The sequence below is a fragment of the Pongo abelii genome, chromosome 3, assembly GCF_028885655.2.
Source record: "Pongo abelii isolate AG06213 chromosome 3, NHGRI_mPonAbe1-v2.0_pri, whole genome shotgun sequence".
Taxonomy (NCBI): Eukaryota; Metazoa; Chordata; class Mammalia; order Primates; family Hominidae; genus Pongo; species Pongo abelii.
The window spans coordinates 104,255,986-104,278,393 of NC_071988.2; the positions used below are offsets into that span (position 1 = coordinate 104,255,986).

The 22,408-nt window shown below is 39.8% G+C and overlaps 1 protein-coding gene across 8 annotated transcripts in view; it reads right to left on the reverse strand.

Annotated features, from left to right (window-relative positions):
• The window catches only part of LIN54 (lin-54 DREAM MuvB core complex component), an 88,980-nt gene that overhangs the window by 50,718 nt on the left and 15,854 nt on the right, over window positions 1-22,408 (reverse strand). For 4 of the 8 annotated variants that reach the window (XM_009240150.4, XM_054553211.2, NM_001131997.1 and 1 more), the window contains 2 exon segments: window positions 10,071-10,123; window positions 4,115-4,238 (listed from right to left, as the gene is read on the reverse strand). In XM_009240150.4, the coding sequence (XP_009238425.1) occupies window positions 4,115-4,238; window positions 10,071-10,091 (145 nt within the window). In that variant the 5' untranslated portion in view covers window positions 10,092-10,123. 8 annotated transcript variants of the gene reach the window in all.

The window sequence follows — 22,408 nt, forward strand, 5'->3', positions numbered from 1 at the left end:
AACCCAGGAGGCAGAGGTTGCAGTGAGCCGAGATCACACCACTGCACTCCAGCCTGAGTGACAGAGTGACAGACTGTCTCAAAAAAAAAAAAAAAACAAAACAAAACCATAGATACAAAAGTGGGATGGTGGCTGCCAGATGCTGGATTGGGGAAGGAAGAATAAGGAGTTTTTGTTTAATGGGTACAAGATTTCAGTTTTGCAGAAAGAAAAAGTTTTAGAGATGGGATGGTGGTGATGGTTGTATAACAATGTGAATGTACTTAATGCCAATGAACTATACTTAAAACAGTTAACTTAAAACAGTTAAGATGAGGCTGGGTGCAGTGGCTCACATGTGTGATCCCAGCACTTTGGAAGGCTGAGGCGGGTGGATCACTTGAGGTCATAAGTTCAAGACCAGCCTGGCCAAAATGGTGAAACCCCTTCTCTACTAAAAATACAAAAATTTGCCGGATGTGGTGGAGTGTGCCTGTAGTCTCAGCTCCTTGGGAAGCTGAGGCAGGAGAATCACTTAGTGAGTTGAGATCACGCCACTGCACTCCAGCCTGGGTGACAGAGTGAAACTGCATCTCAAAAAAAAAAAAAAGTTAAGATGGCAAATTTTATGTTATGTATACCTTACCACAATTTTTTAAAAATAAGTTTTTTAAAAGAACTACATGATGAGGCCAGGCACGGTGGCTCATGCCTGTAATCCTAGCACTTTGGGAGGCCGAGGTGGGCGGATTACCTGAGGTCAGGAGTTTGAGACCAGCCTGGCCAACATGGTGAAACCCCATCTCCACTAAAAATACAAAAAATTAGCCGGGCATAGTGGTGGGCATCTGTAATCCCAGCTATTCAGGAGGCTGAGACAGGAGAATCGCTTGAACCCGGGAGGCAGATGTTGCAGTGAGCCGAGATCGCGCCACTGCACTCCAGCCTGGGCAAAAAGAGCGAAAACTCCGTCTAAACAAAAAAAAAGAGAGAGAGCTAGATGAACAAAAAAACAAAAAAACTACCATCATGAAAAATCATAAGGGTTATGGGGAGACAGACAAGAAAACCAAGATTTATAATACAGTATGACCAATGGATAACTCAAAGCCAGTGTGAAATTTAACAGAAGTTTAAGATAAGTACTTGGTAAGTATAACCAAGTTTTATGGAAATAAATAGGAAATGATCAGAGAAAGAGTATCTGACTAAACCTAGAACTCAAAAACTTCCAAGATGGGTAATGTAAGAGATAAAATGGATGAGTCAGCCGCGAGGAAGAGCAAAGAAAGGCATTCCAGTAAAAGGAACCTTGCCAAGACCCTTAGTCCTACAACTTAGTTTCGATCCATTTGGTGATCTCTTACAATAAGTTAAATCAGTAGGTTTGGAGCTACTATTTTGAAGGTGAAAATAAAAAGCCATGTATTAGATCATAAATGCCTTTAATGCTAAGAAAGCACTGGCATTTGAACTTAATCCTGATGGGTCCAGGTGAAGAAATGAACCAGGCCAAGAAAATTTTAAGCAAGGGTATGACAAGTTCAGATTTGCATTTTAGAAAAATCACTTATACACAAATATAAAATCATCTTGACTGAAACATAGAAAAAGATAGTCATCTTCAATGAGAAGCCCAAAAATCATCAAAAAGAAACAAACAAAAAAACTCAAGCTACTTTGAAAGAGCATTAGCTGGCAGGGCGCAGTGGCTCATGCCTGTAGTCCCAGCACTTTGGGAGGCCAAGATGGGTGGATCACAAGGTCAGGAGTTCGAGACCAGCCTGGCCAACATGGTGAAACCCCGTCTCTACTAAAAATACAAAAATTAGCTGGTTGTGGTGGTGGGCGCCTGTAATCCCAGCTACTCGGGAGGCTGAGGCAGGAGAATCACTTGAACCCGGCAGGCGGAGGTTGCAGTGAGCCAAGATAGCACCATTGCACTCCAGCCTGGGTGCCTAGCTGCACGGAAAAAGACTGCAGTCTTAGCTGCAATGTAAACATAAAGATGATGGAATCTCCTTGTGATACAATTCAACAGAAAGGCACTTTGGTGGTTTAAAATTTAGCATATATGAATTTTTAAAGGTTATAAGGAACTAGTTAAAAGTAGAAATTATCCCTCCAAACTGAACTTAATGCCAACAATGCTAGTAAAATTTAACAGAAGTATATCTCTATGTATTCTGGTAGGGCTATTAAGTCCATGTGCAATTAAAAAATAAAGTTACAATCAGTCTGCAACACATAAACAACCCAAAGACCAAGCAATGACATTTACAAAAGTCTATGATAGTCATGGTGAACTCTTGACAGTAACCAAAAATTCATTCAGACACTTCCGCAAACACCACAATTGTTTACCATACAACCCATACCTTCTCCTTCCTATTAACTAAAACTTTTCAGGGACTCTCTCAGAGTCTCTTCAGAGACTCAAAACAGTAAAGAACATCCCATTAAAACACTCCTGGTTAAGCCCCTCTACCTATACAAAATCTCCAAGGGGACTGGTGTTTTCTTTTTCATCAATACTTCCAAGCCTTGCTTACTTATAGCCAACTGCAGCCCGCTTCCTAAATCAGCTCCAAACCCAAACCCTTTCCAGTATTTTCTTTGGGGCCACACCTGCCTCCCATGACATCTCTCAAGACATCAGCTTCCTATACTGTCACAAATCTCTACCGAGCACCAAGAGAAAGAGAATAGTCACTCACCTAACACTGCTTTCACATTAAATTTTTCCATCTCTTCTCATTAGCTAAAATGAGAAGCCTCTCTACATACAAATACAAATCAAGCCTACATACAGATCAAAGCCTCAGGAAAATGACAAGTCACTGCCACTGATTTCCGAGTTGCCTACCACTATGTTGTAAATGTATTAAAGACAGATGGTTTTAATATACATGCTAGGAATGATCAGTTAATATTTGAGTACCCTCATCAAGAATACACAGTCTGGGGATGGGTAATTAGGATTTGAAAGTCTCTAGTCAAAAGTTTACCATCCAGAGGTGCTTTCATATAAGCCTTTAGCACAGTAGAAATTAGAAATGATCCTATAACTAGTGAAAGACTCATTTAGTATGGCTCTGGATTAAAGACCAATCACTACGGCTGTGTGCTTTTCTCTAAAAAACTTGAGCTGCTAGCCAAACGAAGAATAGGAGGGTTGGACTTAGCCAAGCCATTAGAGAAAGAGACTGGAAAAAGAGAATCAATGGTGTTTACAAGAGAGCAATAGGATGGGTCATGGACTTCATCTTGAGGAGGGAAGAATTTGAGGACAGGAAAGGAATGATTATTGAGAAAGTGGAAGAATCAATGGACCAGAAATTTCAAAGTCAATTGCTGGACTGGGAGTAGAAAGGCAAGTAAACTAAAAGAATAAAGAGAACGAACACTTGAAGTCAAGATTTCTGAGGTGATATAGTGATTGGTGATGACAAATTTTAAAGTATAAAAGAGAACTGGGCCACACTAAGGAGCGTTCTAGTAAAAGTAATTCAGCTAAAATTCTGTTATCACTTAAGTAATTACTATTATTGTGACAATTTTCTGTTTACAGAGAACTCCATATAGAGTATATTAAAATACTGAAACCAAAAATTCAAACAGAAACCATGAAATACTATACTCTTGTGAATATTAATTTAAATTTATTAAAGTTAGCATATGTGCTCCAGAAACAAATTGCCTGGGTTCAAATTCCAGCTCAGCCATTTACTAGCTGAGTGCCTCCACTTCCACACTGGCAAAATGGGAATGTTATTAGTACCTACCTCATAGGATTGCTGGGGAATGATACAGTCACTATATGTAAAGGGCTAAGAATGGTGCCAGGCACCATTCTTATACAGTGAACACTATATAAATATTAGCTACTATTATTGGAGTTTGAGACTTTGCTGGTATCATGGTAAATTTCTACCAAAAACTAAAGGAGACTAAAGTAATGAACTGATTTTCAGATGAGGCATTTTGCTTGAAGCAAACATTTCTTATTAACTAGTCTGGTTTATAATAATAAGCTATATTTGTTACACTAAAACATTTTAAGTTGGCAGAACAGCCTTTTTAAATCCAAAAGGAAGATAAATATTTAGCTTAATAAACTATAAAGAAATATAACCTGCAATGACTGGTGGTGAAACTTGAGTTGTCTGTCCTGTAACTGCTTTACTATTAATTGGTTTTGCAAAGATCAGCTTCGTGATTACTGGACCAGAGGTTGGCGTTCGAGGCTTCTTAGCAATCTGAAACATATAAATAACTATGAAGACCATCTGTTTCTATAAAATGCCTATTAAATCAAAATTATACCAAAGATTCATACAAAGTAGTACATGTAAAAACGGCTCACTTAACAGAATATATCTATGTATTAATGTTAAGAACATTTAAAATGCAGACATTCATCAAAATATTAATATGATTATATCCTTGATCCCATATATAATAATACCTTTGCATTTTATTACAATTCCTTATTTTCATGTCTTGGAGATATGCATACGATGAAAACAAAATTAATAATAATGCTTAATGAAAAAATAAAACTGTGGCACAGTAATATTCTTGTTCAAAATAACAAATTACTCAACAATAAAAAGATAGAGTAAGTAAAGAAAGCATAGTGAGAATGACAAAGCCACCTATATACACAATTACATTGGCCCTTGGATGCAAAATATAAATAAATACACATTAAAGGTAGGCTTATGGCTAGATTTTCAACTTTAGATCTAAATATCAGGAGTAGATTAAGGGAGAACTAAATAAGTTAAAGCCCTAGGGTACAAAAGAGAAAAATTTGGTAGAACAGAAACTATTATAAGGGCAACAGCTCTGAAATATTATTTACCAAACTATTATGTACTACACTTTTCTTCTTTTAAAGATGGGGTCCTGGCCAGGCGCAGTGGCTCACGCCTGTAATCCCAGCACTCTGGGAGGCTGAGGCAGGCAGATCACTTGAGGTCAGGAGTTCAAGACCAGCCTGGCCAACATAGTGAAACCCTCTCTCTACAAAAATACAAAAATAAGCAGGGTGTGGTGGTGCACGCCTATAATCTTAGCTACTCGGGAGGCTGAGGCAGGAGAATTGCTTGAACCCGGGAGCAGAGGTTGCAGGGAGGCGAGATTGCACCACTGCACTCCAGCCTGGGTGACAGAGTGAGTGAGACTCTGTCTCAAAAAAAAAAAAAAAAAATGGTGTCTCATCTCGTCACCCAGACCGGAGTGCAGTGGTGCAATCATAGTTCACTGCAGCCTCAAACTCTGGGGCTACAGCAACTGTTTACTGTATTTTAAATTCCTTGAAGAGAGAATCTATATTTAATTCATCTCCAATTTGGAGTTACATATTGGCATACTGTTGACCTGAATTATAATTCTCCACAAGTCAAGGAGTGTAGAGTTACCAATTTTTTATATTGCAATTATCACCATATACAAAGACACAGCTTCTTCTAAAAGTTAAAAGAAGAAATTTACCTGGGATAAAAATCAAAGAATTTTAGAGTATGAAGAACATTAAATATTAATTATATCTTTTGGCAATGAAAATTGAGACCGTAAAAGTACCATTTATTATAGGAAATAGTGACTCAAATGAAAAAATATGACCAACGTGAATAACAGAAATACACCAGAAGCTATAATAGATCACAGAACTAGACAAATATTAGCTCTTTGTGCTCAAATTATAAATTAAACTAAATAACACATCTTATACCTACAATATATTACTTTTTTATACTCAGAGCACATTACTGACAAAAACCAACTGTATATAAAATACAAATCACTTAAAAAAAACATACTCATTATTGTATTTAAAAACAGCCAACTTGCAAAACTATAACATACTCAAATAAATCCATAATTATATTCTAGAAAGCTAATGAAATTTAGAGAAATACAAATTTCTCAAGTATGTTTACAGACTTAAAACCCTAAAGTCAGTCAAAATTGTATCTATTGTATCTATAATATTAACAATCTCTAGAGGTAGAAGTATTGATATTCTTAGAAAGCCATATTAGCAATAAATAACCTTAGCTATAACAATTATGGGCTTAAAGTATTTCCCCATTTAAAACTGATTTTTCACAATCATGAGTATATGAATACTTATCAGTAAGGAAAAAAATATAAACAGTACAACCAGAAGCACAATAATTATTCAAATAATCTCATTTTGCCCTTGTGGTTATGTTTCTTTGGTGGTGCTGAAAATAATAACTTTTGGTTCCATTAAGGAACTATGATTTTTTTGCACTATGAATTCTAAAGTATCCTGGAACAAAATTATTAAGTAAAACAAAGCATCAAAGATCACTTTAACAAGTTTATAGAATCAGTAGCTTAAGATAAACATGAAAAAAAGCTTACAAATAAGGTAGTAAAATATGTCATCAAATAATATATACAAGTAATTTTTGGCACTGTGTTGGATAGATTCAGGAGCTGGTAAGGAGTTATACTGTCCCAGACTGCTAGTTATGTACTACTCTTATATACTATGCACAGGAAACATGGGAAATGTTTATATATCTGTTATTACATATAATTATACCTCTGTTACTGCCTCTGGCTTCAAAGGTCACCTCTTTTCTTTATTTTTCAAGATGGCCTCCATCTTCCACCGTTGCCTGCTATCTATACCCTAACAGTCTCAATACTAATTAAACTTAACACTGACAACTACCTAGGGGGAAAAAAACCAGAAAATCATATACTCTTTGTAATACTAAACCAAATATTCTGGTGTCAAAAAAGGAAAAATATAGATGCATAGTTTTTAATTTGTCTTTTGTGCTTCAGAGCTTTGAGGTTACTTCTGAGTTGGAAAGACTTAAGTTGCCTAAAAATAATGGATTGTACAAGTAAAAAAAATTATAAATCTAATTCTTTTGTTTTTATTGTGCTTTTTTAATAGAATTCTTTTTTATTAAATAGAATCAGGCTTTAGAAAACTAACAATAGCCCAGGTGCAGTGGCTTATGCTTGTAATCCCAGCACTTTTGAGAGGCCAAGGCAGGTGGATTGCTTGTGTCCAGAGTTTGAGACCAGCCTGGGCTACATGGCAAAGCCCCATCTCTACAAAAAAATACAAAAATTGGCCAGGTGTGGTGGTTTGCATCTGTAGTCCCAGCTACTTGGGAGGCTGAGGTGGGAGGAGCATTTGAGCCTGGGAGGTCAAGGCTGCAGTGAGCCAAGATTACACCACTGCACTCCAGACTGGGTGACAGCATGACCTGTCTCAAAAACAAAACAAAACAAAACAGAAAAGTAACAATAAAACAAGTTATAAGAATTAGATCTCAGTCTTTTTTTTATTGTCAGTACTTAGGGAGCTAAAGTAGAGAAATAATAGATACAAGCAACACTGGTCATTGAAATGTCACATATACCTTGCTCTCATAAATGAAAAAAATGACATTCTAATTTACGTTATCTTTTCCTTTTTTATTTTTATTTTTTTGAGACAGGGTCTTCCTGTAGCCCAGGCTGAGGTGCAGTGGTGTGACCACAGCTCACAGCAGCCTAGACCTCCCCGGCTCAAGCGACCCTCTCACCTCAGCCTCCTGAGTACCTGGGACCACAGGTGTGCGCCACCATGCTGGGCTAATTTTTTGTATTTTTGGTAGAAACAGGGTTTCACTATGTTGCCCAGACTGGTCTCGAACTCCGGGCCTCACAGAATCTGCCCACCTTGGCCTCCAAAAATGTTGGGCTTACAGGTGTGAGCCACCACACCTGGCATCAGTTTCTTTTGAACATAATTATGATCCATATTGCCAAAGCCAAATAAACTTTGGTAAACCAATAAAAAAAAGCTTCAAAACTGAGGACAAGATGCTTGATGGTGATAAGATATCTCATCCAAGAGATTCTTCGCAAAAATAAGAAGTAAAAGGAAGTCATAGATAAGTGAGAAGTAATAATGAACAAGAAAGAGCCCTAAATGTTTAATAATGGCAAAGGGAACACAGGCAAATTATAAGATTTAAGAAATTCTACAAAGTTCTTAAATGCAAAGCCCATGAAAAGTGGTTTCTAATTCTACTGTCAACACAGTAACCAAAACATTACTTCTAATATCAGCTGAGTGTAGTCTCCCAAAACCTTCCTACTTCCTTCTTATACATTTCCTATTATTCCTATGCATTCTCCTTTTTCCTCAAAGGCAACTCTTTCAAACAGAGAATCCATTTTTGTTTCCTGGTCATAAGTATATCACTGCGTTTCTTGTTTTTTGTTTGTTTGTTTGTTTGTTTGTTTTTGAGATGGAGTTTCGCTCTTGTCGCCCAGGCTGGAGTGCAATGGCGCGATCTCGGCTCACTGCAACCTCTGCCTCCCGGGTTCAACCGATTCTCCTGTCTCAGCCTCCCGAGTAGCTGGGATTATAGGCACTCGCCACCATGCCCGGCTAATTTTTTGTGTTTTTAGTAGAGATGGGGTTTCACCATGTTGGGCAGGCTAGTCTCAAACTCCTGACCTCAGGTGATCCGCTCACCTCAGCCCACCAAAGTGCTGGGTAAGATTACAGGCTTGAGCCACCACACCCCGCCGATCACTGCATTTCTAAGAGTAGTGGTGGCCTAAGAAAGCCTATTTGGGCATGATAAACTGGAAATCACTTAATATATATTCCAGTAACCTTCTTTCTTAGGGTCCTGTTCATACTAATAATAAGTACCATTATGAAACATCCTCAGTATTTTGAGAATTATACTATACATTTCATCATGATCAAAAAGTATTCTTAAGATAAAGTAAAAAACTCAGAGAAGATAAGTAACCTACAAAAGTTTTCCATAACTGGTAGGATAACGTAGAGGCAACTCAAACCCAGTTGGTACAACTCTAAAGCCTGTATGTTATCTTCCATCACATGTCACTGTCTTTTCCACAGCACAAACATGAATGATGGCAATGAACAGTGAACTCCAAATAAAAGGCACGCACTGGCTGACATGCACTATTACTGGCTCTGAGGGTTTCTCAGAGCAACAAAGTTCTCCTAGCCTTTGGCCACCTGTTAACTGAAAAAAAAAAACGTTGTCTGAATGATTTTTTTGATAGCCCAGCAGCAAGTCTGGCATCTTTATACCAGCAAAACATCCTTGTAATCAAACTACCACTAAGAATAAAATGCATTTTAAAATTAGTAAAAGGCTATAAATATACTAATTTGGAATTTAACCAAAATTAAGTTTGCTTTCTAAGTTATCTGGTAAAAATTTTCATAAGCATTAGACATATCAAACTTAAAAACACACACACACAATTACGTAAAACAACATTCAAAAGAATCAGTAACAACTATGTATTTAGTAACCCTATAAACACAACTATGAATCAGTTAAATTTTTTTAACATGCATTTTAATTAGTAAGCCCCCTTTTTTCTTTTACCTGTACTGTTTTTAACTGTTGGGTCTGTAACACAGAGGGCTGAGTTGTAGTATTAATCAGTTGATTTCCTGGGGTCAATGCTGAGACACCAATGACAGGTTTCACCTCTGGCCTCCCTCCAATGGTAACTACTTTAATTTGCTGCGGTGGTAACTTAGCATCTCCTGACTGGGCCTGAGTTGTAACTTTCTGAGCCTGGGGTAGTTGGCTATGGGGTAGTGCTAAAACAATTGGTGAACCAGACTTGCCCAAAGTTGTTAAAATTAACTTCTGTCCATCTGGTTTAAGGGTCTGATTGCCAAGTTTAAGATCAGATGTCTGTGATACTTTGTTTAAAATAATCTGATTGGCTGATATAGTCACAGGAGTCTGAGCACCAAGTTTTTGAAGGCCACTTGGAAAAGCTGGTTTCACTGTGGTATTAGAATCTGCTTTAGTAATTGTGGTATTCACTGCAACTTGGTTAGTGTGGTTACTGTACACTGTGATTGGTTCCGTGGAAATGGGCGTGGCTGTAGAGTCACCAGTAGAATTTATGTTGACAATTTCTTCCAGTTCTGTCTCCATGGGAATTGGGGATGAAACAATAACAGCCTCAATACTATCATCATCCACTAAAGTTATACCAGTGTCCATTATTTCCTCTGGAAGCAAACTATTCACCTCAGCTGGCACCACCTCCATGATCGTTCTCCCGCTAGAAAGTTGATCAGGCACTGTAATAAAAGTTGAAAAATGAACAAGTTACTAGGTTTCAAAAGATGTAAGAAAAAAATTCAAAAAAATGCAAATATAAAAATGACAATTTTTAAATTGATATATAATTGAATGAAGAATATTCCTGAAGCTTATCTGGGTTAAATCATGTTAACACATCCTCAACCTGCAAGAATCTATAATATAAGTAGTATGGAACACAAAACTAGAAGCAAACATTCTTACTCTCGTCTCAATCCATAAGTATCTTGCACTCAGGCAACACTAAGTCACATAATCACAGGAAACTCCTTTCCAATGCCCTCTAATGAAATTTGTAATTTTTGATGTATCTCATCTTATTTCTACCCAGATGTTTTTCCTCTCATTGACAGACTTGAAAACTGCTGATTCACACAAGGAAATAAAGATTTAAATATTAACATATTGTAAAATACATTCAAATCTCCAATGAGCTAGGTCCTAATATGAGAGTACTATCCCATTTTAAAAATCCATTAAATACCCAAATTAATGTTAAAGGGGTTGCTAGAGTAATACATCTCAGCAATTGCAGATCAAATAGCATTTGTGGTCCAACTTTGACCAACTAGCTTCATACCAGGGAAATTTTTATTTGGAAAGAAGATTATCAAACCCTCCTTGGGTTTGATAATTACTTAATTATTTGGTAATTAAGTAATTAATTACCAATTACTTAATCAAAATTAACTAAGTGATTAATAATTAATTATAAATGATTAAAATTACTTATTATAAATTAAAATTACTTATTATAAATAAGTAATTAAAACTAATAATAAGTAATTATCAAACCCTCCTTGGGTTTGATAATTACTTAATTACTTATTTATTTATTGAGATGGAGTCTCGCTCTGTTGCCAAGGCTGAAGTACAGTGTATTTATTTATTTATTTATTGAGACGGAGTCTTGCTCTGTTGCCAAGGCTGAAGTGCAGTGGCACAATCTCGGCTCACTGCAACCTCCGCTTCCCGGGTTCTCCTGCCTCAGCCTCCTGAGTAGCAGGAATTACAGGCGCCTGCCACCATGCCAGGCTAATTTTTGTATTTTTAGTAGAGACAGGGTTTTGCCATGTTGGCCAGGCTGGTCTCGAACTCCTAACCTCGGGTGATCCACCTGCCTCGGCCTCCCAAAGTGCTGGGATTACAGGCGTGAGCCACCGTGACTGGCCATCCTCAGCCATTTAAAGTGTCAAAAAGAACCATTTAAGAGATGTACAGCCAATCCCCATGAAGAAAAAAAAGTAATAATCATAAAGCAGATTATGAAAAACTTTGAGCTGTGGTACTTTTAGCCAAAGGTCTGTAGAACTTCCAATAAAGGAATCAATTTTATTATCTTCATGTATAAAAGACAGCACATCATGTTTATGACAGACTAAATAGCAGTGAGTTATTTGCCCAGAGAACATCAAAGATCCATAGGAACCTAATCAGCAACTTTCTTCTCTTCCTTTTTGTTTCTGAGACGGAGTCTCGCTCTTGTTACCCAGGCTAGAGTGCAGTGGTGCAATCTCGGCTCACCACAACCTCCACCTCCCAGGTTCAAGCGATTCTCCTGCCTCAGCCTCCCAAGTAGCTGGTATTACAGGCATGTGCCACCACGCCCAGCTAATTTTTTGTATTTTTAGTACAGACGAGGTTTCTCCATGTTGGTCAGGCTGGTCTCAAACTCCCAACCTCAGGTGATCTGCCCACGCTGGCCTCCCAAAGTGCTGGGATTATAGGTGTGAGCCACCATGCCCGGCCCCCTTTTCTTAAATATAAAAATACACCACCCCAGCTAGGCGTGGTGGCTCATGCCTGTAATCTCAGCACTTTGGGAGGCCGAGGTAGGCAGATCATGAGGTCAAGAGATAGAGACCATCCTGGCCAACATGGTGAATCCCCGTCTCAACTAAAAATACAAAAATTAACTGGGCATGGTGGCATGCACCTATAGTCCCAGCTACTCAGGAGGCTGAGGCAGAAGAATCACTTGAACCTGGGAGGAAGAGGTTGCAGTGAGCCAAGATCGTACCACTGCACTCCAGCCTGGCGACAGAGCAAGACTCCATCTCAAAACAAAAAAAACACAAAAAACAGATAGAACACCCATCCAAAATTAACACACAAGTAGCAAATTATGACTATTAGCATTGGCAAATACTACTACTGCCAAAATAAACCATCATTATTGAGTGCTTACTATACAACACTGATGACGTAATTTAATTTATCCTCACAACAACTCAGAAATGGGAATCATCATTATCCCTGTTTTATAGATGAGGCCATTTAGAAAGGTTAATTTGCCTAAGGTCACATAGCTACTAAATGGTAGAGCCAGGACTCCAGCTCAGGTTTTTAAGATGCCACAGTTAATAATCTTGGCTGAGCACACTGGCTCTTGCCTGTAATCCCAGCACTTTGGGAGGCCGAGGTGGGCAGATCACCTGAGGTCAGGTGTTCGAGACCAGCCTGGCCAACATGGCAAAACCCCATCTCTACTAAAAATACAAAAATTAGCCAGGCATGGTGGTGGGTGCTTGTAATTCCAGCTACTCAGGAGGCTGAAGCACAATAATCGCTTGAAGCCGGGAGGCAGAGGTTGCAGTAAGCCAAGATCGTGCCACTGCACTCCAGCCTGGGCAACAGTGAGACTTTGTCTCAAAAATTTTTTTAAAAAGATGCCACAGTTAATAATCTTAATCCCAAAATTATATTCCCTTAAATTTTGCCATTGGTGTTTTAAAACAGGGAAAAAATAAGTCTACTTTTCTAAGAAAAAACAAAAAAAACAAAAAAAAACGGGATACATGTGCAGAACATGCAGGTTTGTTACACAGGTATACATGTGCCATGGTGGTTTGCTACACCTGTTGACCCAGCCTCTAAGTTCCCTCCCCTTGACCGCAACCCCCCACCAGAACATAAGTGTGTTGTTCCCCTCTCTGTGTCCATGTGTTCTCATTCTTCAACTCCCACTTATGAGTGAGAACATGCAGTGTTTGGTTTTCTGTTCCTGTGTTAGTTTGCTGAGAATGATGGCTTCCAGTTTCATCCATGTCCCTGCAGAGGACATGATCTCATTCCTTTTTATGGCTGCATAGTATTCCATGGTGTGTAAGTGCCAAATTTTATTTATCCAGTCTATCACTGATGGGCATTTGGGTTGGTTCCATGTCTTTGCTATTGTAAATAGTGCTGCAATAAACATATGTGTGCATGTGTCTTTATAGTATAATGATTTATATTCCTTTGGGTACATACCCAGTAATGGGACTGCTGGGTCAAATGGTATTTCTGGTTCTAGATCCTTGAGGAATCACCATACTGTCTTCCACAATGGTTGAACTAATTTACATTCTCATGAACAGTGTAAAAGCATTCCTATTTCTCCACAGCCTTGCCAGCATCTATTGTTTCCTGACTTTTTAATAATCGCCATTCTGACTGGCATGAGATGGTATCTCATTGTGGTTTTGATTTGCATTTCTCTGATGATCAATGATGTTGAGCTTTTTTTCATGTTTTTTGGCCACATAAATGTTTCTTTTGAGAAGTGGGTCTGTTTTATCACTAAAGATTAGTTTGTCTTTTTGCTCATTCCAGAACTTCATTTAAATTGAATATATTATGTACTTATGACATAAAGCAATCATATGGTATGAGTTTTTTCTCTCAGCATGCTTTTGAGATTTATCTTTATCATTTCACTTATTAGTAGTTCTATTCCTTTTCACTGCTGAGTAATATTCCATTGTACAAATTGACCACAATTTGTATACGCATTCATCTGTTAACGGACATTTGGACTGTTTCCAGTTTGGAACTATGATGAATAATTCTGCTATAAACTGCTATAAATATTTAGGTTCAAGTTTTTTCAGAAAATACGTTTTTCATTTCTTTTGAGTAAATATCTAGAAGGAGATCTGGCAATTCCTTCTAGGTGAATCACATGGTAAGTTTATTTTTAATTTTGCATGAAACTGCTAAACTATTTCCCAACTTAGCTGTACCATTTTATACACCCTCCAGCAATATATGAGAGTTCCAGCTGCTCCACAGCCTCACCAACAATTGGTATTGTCAGTCTTTTGTTGGTCTTTATAACTCCAGCCATTCTAGCATATGTGAAGTGATATCTCATTGTGTTTTTAATTTGCAATTCCCAGATGATTAATGACTCTAGCCTCTTTTTATGTGCATATTGTCTGTCTGTATATCTTCCTTTGACAAGTTCCTGTTAAAGTCTCTGTCATTTTTTTTCTTTTAAAAATACTGGGTTTGGCCAGGCGCGGTGTCTTATGCCTGTAATCCCAGCACTTTGGGAGGCCAAAGCGGGCAGACCACAAGGTCAGGAGATCAAGACCATCCTGGCTAACATGGTGAAACCCCGTCTCTATTAAAAATACAATTAGCCAGGCGTGGTGGTGGGTGCCTGTAGTCCCGGCAACAGAGCTAGACTCTGTCTCAAGAAAAAAAAAAAACAATACCAGGTTTACAGTCTTATTGAATTGGATGAATTCATTACATATACTGCAAAGCTACCAGTCACTTATAACATCTTAAAGGACTCACTAGGGTTTTGGGACCCCAAAGTACTAGCACTTCTTTATGTGGCTCTTCCTGATCAAAGAATCCCCTCTGGCACTTATGGGAATTCACAGCACAAGCAGGTAAAAGTATCAACGTCAAATATATATCAGCAATGACAATCACAACAACAATATACAACAAAGGGCTCCACTCACAATGTCACACTAGCTTTCTTCCCCAAACCCCAAGAGTTGAATCTGGATACTACCCCCAATGAATGATGACTTAGTTCCTATATCCAACAGAACCATAAAAGTTTGACTCCTTCCTCTCCCTGAAGTTCTTCCAGCATATTTAGACATAGGGGTACGGCCTTTGGTCCCCATAAGGACACACAGACATCAGCCCAACCCCTATTAATCTTTCTCTTTAAAGCACCTGAAATTAAAGAGTAGAAGGAGGGAGAGGTCAGGCCACAGAGGGAGACTGTGGCTCTACAGCAGTAAGCAAAGCTTGCATTTACTTTCATTTTCAAGCATTAACCCCTGCAGCTCAACCAAACTTCTAAGGTTTTGAATCCACCTAAAGCTCTATATCCTTATTGTGGACACCATATGTTCTGCTTTGAGGGCTCCTTAACTCAGCAGCTATAGCCACACTGCCTTTCAGCGAGTGGGCCATGAAGTTGAGTGTACAACAACCAAAGCACCATTCAGGTGGTATGTTTCAATCCTACCTCTCAACTACACCTCTAAATTATTCATTAACAGGTAGAACAGTGGAGGACTTTCATTCTCCCCATCCCCACTGCCCTTGCCCACCACCTGGGTGAGACCATTCACTAACAGATGCCAGAGAGAATTTTCATATCTCCTAACCTAGCCCAAGAGGCCCTCATCCTTCCTCCTTCAGAATGCCATGCCTGTCAGCACCCCATCCTCATGGCCAAAACTATCAAGAACTGTGAGGGTCTGAGACTTTCAACTCTCTTTGAAAGCTAATAAAGTAGCCTAGTAATCTTCCATGGATACCGGCAGAAGACACAGTAGTCATGTGTCAGAGACAAAAGGACTTTTGACCCACAGTACAGCAAGGAACATGAGCATCATGTGTGTATCAGTTCCCCCATATCCCCCAAATCCTGCAGGGAAGACACAGGGGGGTCCAGGTAGATGCCACACACGCAGTAGGTTTGTATCATAACTTAGGAACCCTGAGCTTAGGAAACACAAATTTTTTTTTTTTTTTTTTTTTTTTTGAGACGGAGTCTCACTTGGTCGCCCAGGCTGGAGTACAGTGGCGTGATCTCGGCTCATTGCAAGCTCCGCCTCCCAGGTTCATGCCATTCTTCTGCCTCAGCCTCCTGAGTAGCTGGGACTACGGGCGCCCGCCACCATGCCCAGCTAATTTTTTGTATTTTTAGTAGAGACAGGGTTTCACCATGTTAGCCAGGATGGTCTCGATCTCCTGACCTCGTGATCTGCCCGCCTCGGCCTCCCAAAGTGCTGGGATTACAGGCGTGAGCCACCGCGCCCAGCCAGGGAACCCAAATCTTTTATAACGGGCCAGAGCAAACCTGCTCTTTGCCCAGAGGGAGATATTATCTTTATTATACTGGACAATAAGCAAATCTGCCCTTTGCTACAGAGGGAGATGCTGTATCATCCTAGGCTGTTTGCTATACAGATACCCTTGAAAAGATCATTTAAAACAAAAGGGCTGTCACTGCCTCACTGGTAAGAGGTACAGAAATACAAGGACCCATGGAGAAGCCAGGTGCAATGGCGTGCACCTGTAGTCCCAGCTATTCAGGAGGATGGGATGGGAGGATCGCTTGAGGCCAGAAGTTCAAGGCTGCAGAGCACCACTGTACTCCAACCTGGGCAACACAGTGACAGCCTGTCTCTTAAGGAAAAAAAAAAAAAAAAAAAAAAAAAGACCCATGGAAAATTGTCTCCCAAATAACTGTATCTTATTTATGTTAGCAATGTTGTGCACTTTAAGTATATAGGTCTTATACATATTTTGTTAAATTTATCCTTAAGTATTTCATGTTTTTTGATGCTGTTATAAATGGCACTTTTTTCCATTTTCCAATTGTTTACGAGTATGTACAAATAAAACTGATTTTTGTATATTGTCCATGTATCCTACAACCTAGCTAAACTCACTTATTAATTCTGATAGCTTTTCAGTATAGATGCCTTAAGATTTTCTACAAATACAGTCCATGTTGTCTGTAATATCTGTATTTCCTCTTTTCCAATCTGCATGTTTTATATTTCTTTTCCCTTACTACACTTGCTAGGACCTCCAGGAAAATGTTGACTAAAAGGGGTGACAGCAGACATACTTGCCCTGTTCCTAATCTTATCTGTTAGTTATAGGTTTCCATATATTTTCTCTACTAGGTTGAGAAAGTTTACTTCTTTCCCAATTTGATGAGGTTTTTTAAAAAATCATAAAAGGACGTTTAATTCTATCATATGCTTTTTCTGCAACTACTGAGAAAATCGTATGGCTTTTCTTTTTTTAATCTGTGAATTATATTAATTTTTGATTAAATTAATTTTGCATTCCTGATATGAACCCCAGTTGATCACGTCTTATAATTTGTATATATTGCTAAGTTACATTTTGCTAATATTTTGTTAAACATTTTTGTTATGTTAATGAGGGATATTGATCTGTAGTTTTCTTTTCATTTTATAGTGTCTGCCTAGAGATAATGCTAGCCTAATAAAATGAATTGGAGTGTGTTCTTATTTTTCAGGAAAAGTTTGCACAGAATTGTCTCTATTTACTCCTTAAATATTTGCTAAAATTCACCAGTAAAGCCATCTAGATATAAAGCTTCCTTGTGGGAAGGTTTTTAACTATAAATTCATTTCCTTTAGCAGATGTAGGGCTATTCAGATTATCTTTCTTCCCGAGTAACCTGGGATATTTGATAGTTTGTGTCTTTGAAGGAATTTGTCTATTTCCTCTAAGCTGCCAAATGTAGTAGCACAAAGTTACATGTAATATTCTTTTAATATCTGCAGGATCTGTAGAAATGTCCTCTCTTCATTCCTCGTAGTGGTAAACTGTCTTCTCTCCTTTTATTCTTGATTAGCTAGAGATTATCCATTTTATTGACCTTTACAAAGAACCATTTTTGGACCAGGCATGGTGGCTCACACCCATAATCTCAGAACTTTGAGAGGTCAAGATGGCTCACTTGTGGCCACGGGTTTGAGACCAGTCTGGACAACATATCAAGACCCCACCTCAACAAAATAAAGATAAAAATTAGCTGGGTGTGGTAGGGCCTGCTTGTAGTCCTAGCTCACACTCCCTTGACTTGGAGGCTGTAGCAAGCAAACCACGACACAGTGGCGTGAACACGGCTCACTGAAGCGTCGAATTCCCAGGCTCAAGCAATCCTCCTGCCTCAGCCCCGCAAGCAGCTGGGACTAGAGGCACGCACCACAATGCCTGGCTTTTGTTTTGTAGAAATGAGGTGTCACCAGCTGGGTGCGGTGGCTCACGCCTGTAATCCCAGCACTTTGGGAGGCCGAGGCAGGTGGATCACAAGGTCAGGAGATCGAGACCATCCTGGTTAACACGGTGAAACCCCGTCTCTACTAAAAATACAAAAAATTAGCCAGGCATGGTAGCGGGTGCCTGTAGTCCCAGCTACTCAGGAGGCTGAGGCAGGAGAATGGCGTGAACCCAGGCGGAGCTTGCAGTGAGCTGAGATCACGCCACTGCACTCCAGCCTGGGTGACAAAGCGAGACTCCGTCTCAGAAAAAAAAAAAGAAATGAGGTTTCACCACGTTGCCTAGGCTGGTCTCTAACTCCTGAGCTCAAGTGATCTGCCCAGCTTGGCCTCTCAGCATGCACCACTGTGCCTGGCCCATTTTTTATTTAAATTAACTATTATCTTTACCTCTTTGCTTCTGTTTGATTTGTTCTTCTTTTTCTAGAATCTTTTTTTTTTTTTTGAGATGGAGTTTCACTCTTGTTGCCCAGGCTGAAGTGCAATGGTGCAATCTTGGCTCACCGCAACCTCCGCCACCTGGGTTCAAGTGATTCTCCTGCCTCAGCCTCCCAAGTAGTGGGATTATAGGCATGCGCCACCACGCCTGGCTAATTTTTTGTATTTTTAGTAGAGACGGGGTTTCTCCATGTTGGTCAAGCTGGTCTCAAACTCCAGACCTCAGGTGATCCGACTGCCTCGGCCTCCCAAAGTGCTGGGATTACAGGGGTGAGCCACCGCGCCCGGCTAGAATCTTAAGATGGAAGCACAGATCAGGGTTCACCAAACTACTAAATGATGCCCATGGTCTTTATATATTGCTTCCTACCTAAAAATGGTTGTTTGTTTGTTTGTTTGTTTTTGAGACAGAGCCTCACTCTGTCACCCAGGCTGGAGTGCAGTGGTGTGATCTTGGCTCACTTCAACCTCTGCTTCCTGGGTTCAAGCGACTCTCCTGCCTCAGCCTCCCAAGCAGCTGGGATTAGAGGCGCCTGCCACCATGCCGGCTACTTTTGTATTTTTAGTAGAGATGGGGTTGCACCATGTTGGTCAGGCTGGTCTTGAACTTCTGATCTCAACTGATCCACCTGCCTCAGCATCCCAAAGTGCTGGGATTACAAGCATGAGCCACTGCGCCTGGCCTGATCTTTACATTTTTAAATGGTTGGGGCGAGGGGGAATATGACAGACTTACATGACTTACAAAGCCTCCAATATTTGCTACCTGGACCTTTACACAAAAAGTCTGTCAACTCCTGGTTTAAATGATTGATTGATTTTAAAACTTTCTTCTTTTTTACAGTAAGCCTTTAATATGAAAACTTTTCCCCAAAGCTCTTTAGATGTATTCCATTAATTTCAATACGTTTTTATTATCATTCACTTCAAATGTTTTCTAATATTGCTTGTGATTTCACCTGACACATGGATAATAAAGAAGTGTGCCATTTAATTCCCAAGCACTTGGAGATTTTCTAGCTATGCTATTATTATTGATTACTAATTTAATTATAGTATTGTCAGAGAACATAATACTCTGTAACATTCTCATCATTTGAAATTAGAGACTTATTTTTTGACTCAGTATACAGTCTCTCTTGGTGAATCCTTGTGCATTTTAAAAGAATTTTTTTTTTTGAGACAGAGTCTCACTCTGTCACCCAAGCTGGAGTGCAGTGGCGCAATCTGGGCTCACTGCAACCTCCACCTCCCCGGTTCAAGCAATTACCCTGCCTCAGCCTCCCAAGTAGCTGGGATTACAGGTGCATGGCACCAGGCCCAGTTAATTTTTTTGTATTTTTAGTAGAGACAGGGTTTCACCATGTTGGCCAGACTGGTCTCGAACTCCTGACCTTAGGCAATCCGCCCTCCTTCCTCCCGAAGTGCTGGGATTACAGGCATGAGCCACCTTGCCCAGCCAAGAACATTTTTTTAAATAGTTGCTGAGGGTAGTATTCTATTTCTATCAGTTAGCAAAAGCTGGTTGATAGAGTTATTCAGATCTTTGATATCCTTAATAAATTTTTAGGGTGTTAAAATCCCCAAATGTGGTGGATTTGTCTATGTCTCCCCTTCTGCACACTTTTGCTTCATATATTTTGAAGTTCTGTTGTCAGAAGAACATACATTTTTACTGTCCTGTTAAAAGAGACTGAGAATTATAGGAGTGGGACTCTCCCTTTGAACTAGGAGCAAAGTCCAAACTTCTAACAAGAAAAGGTCCGGGCCAGGTTCAGTGGCTCACACCTGTAATCCCAACACTCTGGGAGGCCGAGGCAAGAGGACTGCTTAAGTCCAGGAGTTGGAGACCAGCCTGGGCACAACATGGTAAGACCTTCTTCTCTACAAAAAAAAATAATTTTTAAAAATTAGCCAGGCGTGGTGGGGCATGTCTAAAGTCCTAGCTACTCGGGAGGCTGAGACAGGAGGAAAGTGTAATCTCAGAAGTTTGAAGCTGCAGTGAGGTATGATAGTGCCACTGCACTCCGGCCTGGGCGACTGGGTAAGATCCTGTCTCTGGGGGGAAAAAAAATTAATTTAATTTAAATTTAATTTTTTTTTTTAAAAAAAAGGTCTGATTGGTTTGGCCAGAGTCTATGTAATAGACAGAGACTATTCCAGAGCCAGGACAGCTCATAAACCACAGAACAGAATACAGATGACTGTCTTATGATTACACATCCTTATCTCTTTTTTTTTTTTTTTTTTTTTTTTTTGAGACTAGTCTCGCTCTGTCACTCAGGCTGGAGTGTAGTGGCGTAATCTCAGCTCATTGCAACCTCTGCCTCCAGGGTTCAAGCAATTCTCCTGCCTCTGCCTCCCAAGTAGCTGGGACTACAGGTGCGTGCCACCACACCCGGCTAATTTTTTGTATTTTTAGTAAAGACAGGGTTTCACCGTGTTAGCCAGGCTGGTCTAGATGTCCTGACCTCATGATCCACCCACCCGCCTCAGTCTCCCAAAGTGCTGGGATTACAGGCGTCAGCCTCTGCTCCTGGCCTCCCTATTTGTTTCAATGAGGGTCACATGCAGGGCATGGTGGCCTATGCTAAAAAAAAGTTTTAGGGCCAGGCACGGTGGCTCACACCTGTAATCCCAGCACTTTGGGAGGCCAAGGTGGGTGGATCACCTGAGGTCAGGAGTTTGAGACCAGCCTGACCAACATGGAGAAACCCCGTCTCTACTAAAAATACAAAATTAGCTGGGTGTTGTGGCGCATGCCTGTAATCCCAGCTACTCGGGAGGCTGAGGCAGGAGAATCGCTTGAACCCGGGAGGCGGAGGTTGCGGTGAGCCGAAATCATGAGCAAAACTCCATCTCAAAAAAAAAAGAAAGAAAGTTTCAAAAGGACTGGGCATGGCAGGAAAAGGTTTGTCCACACAGTTACATGATCCATCATGCTATTTTATCTCTTAGGAATGGAAGCCATGTACTAGCACATGCAACCTCATCATCACTATGTTGAAGGCCACTCCAAGAAAAGAGAGGCTCTTCATAGGCTAAAAGAGCTGAGAAGCTTTAGTTCACCTCACCTGTAGAAGGGGTTACCTGTGAAGGTACAGTAGAGAAAGAATCCAGAACATACAATGCATTCCCCTATGCTTCCAATATTTATTTATTTTTATTTTTATTTTTTTTTGAGACGGAGTCTCACTCTGTCGCCCAGGCTGGAATGCAGTGGTATGATCTCAGCTCACTGCAACCTCTGCCTCCCAGGTTGAAGAGATTCTCCTGTCTCAGCCTCCCAAGTATCTGGGACTACAAGCATGTGCCACCATGCCTGGCTAATTTTTGTATTTTTAGTAGAGATGGGGTTTCACCATGTTGGCCAGGCTGGTCTCGAACTCTTGACCTCATGATCCACCCATCTCAGCCTCCCAAAGTGCTGGAATTACAGGCTTGAGCCACCACACCCAGCCTCTTCCAATATTTTTAGTTCATAAAATAAAAGTTCTAACGGAAAAGTATGTTCTAGAAGCCAATAAAATGAGCTTTCCCCCAACACAGTTGAATGGTTAAACGGTTTAAGTTTGGTGAGAGTTAAACAGTCACCCATTTAGAAAAGTCTGATTTTTACATTTGTCTTAATATGTTAGGGAAAAAAAAAAGTATCTAAAATAGGACCGCCATCCTCATCTCCACTGGCCCAGGTACTCTATCCCATTACCCTGGCATTTCCATCACAGCATCTATCACAATCAGAAGTATCTTATTTAT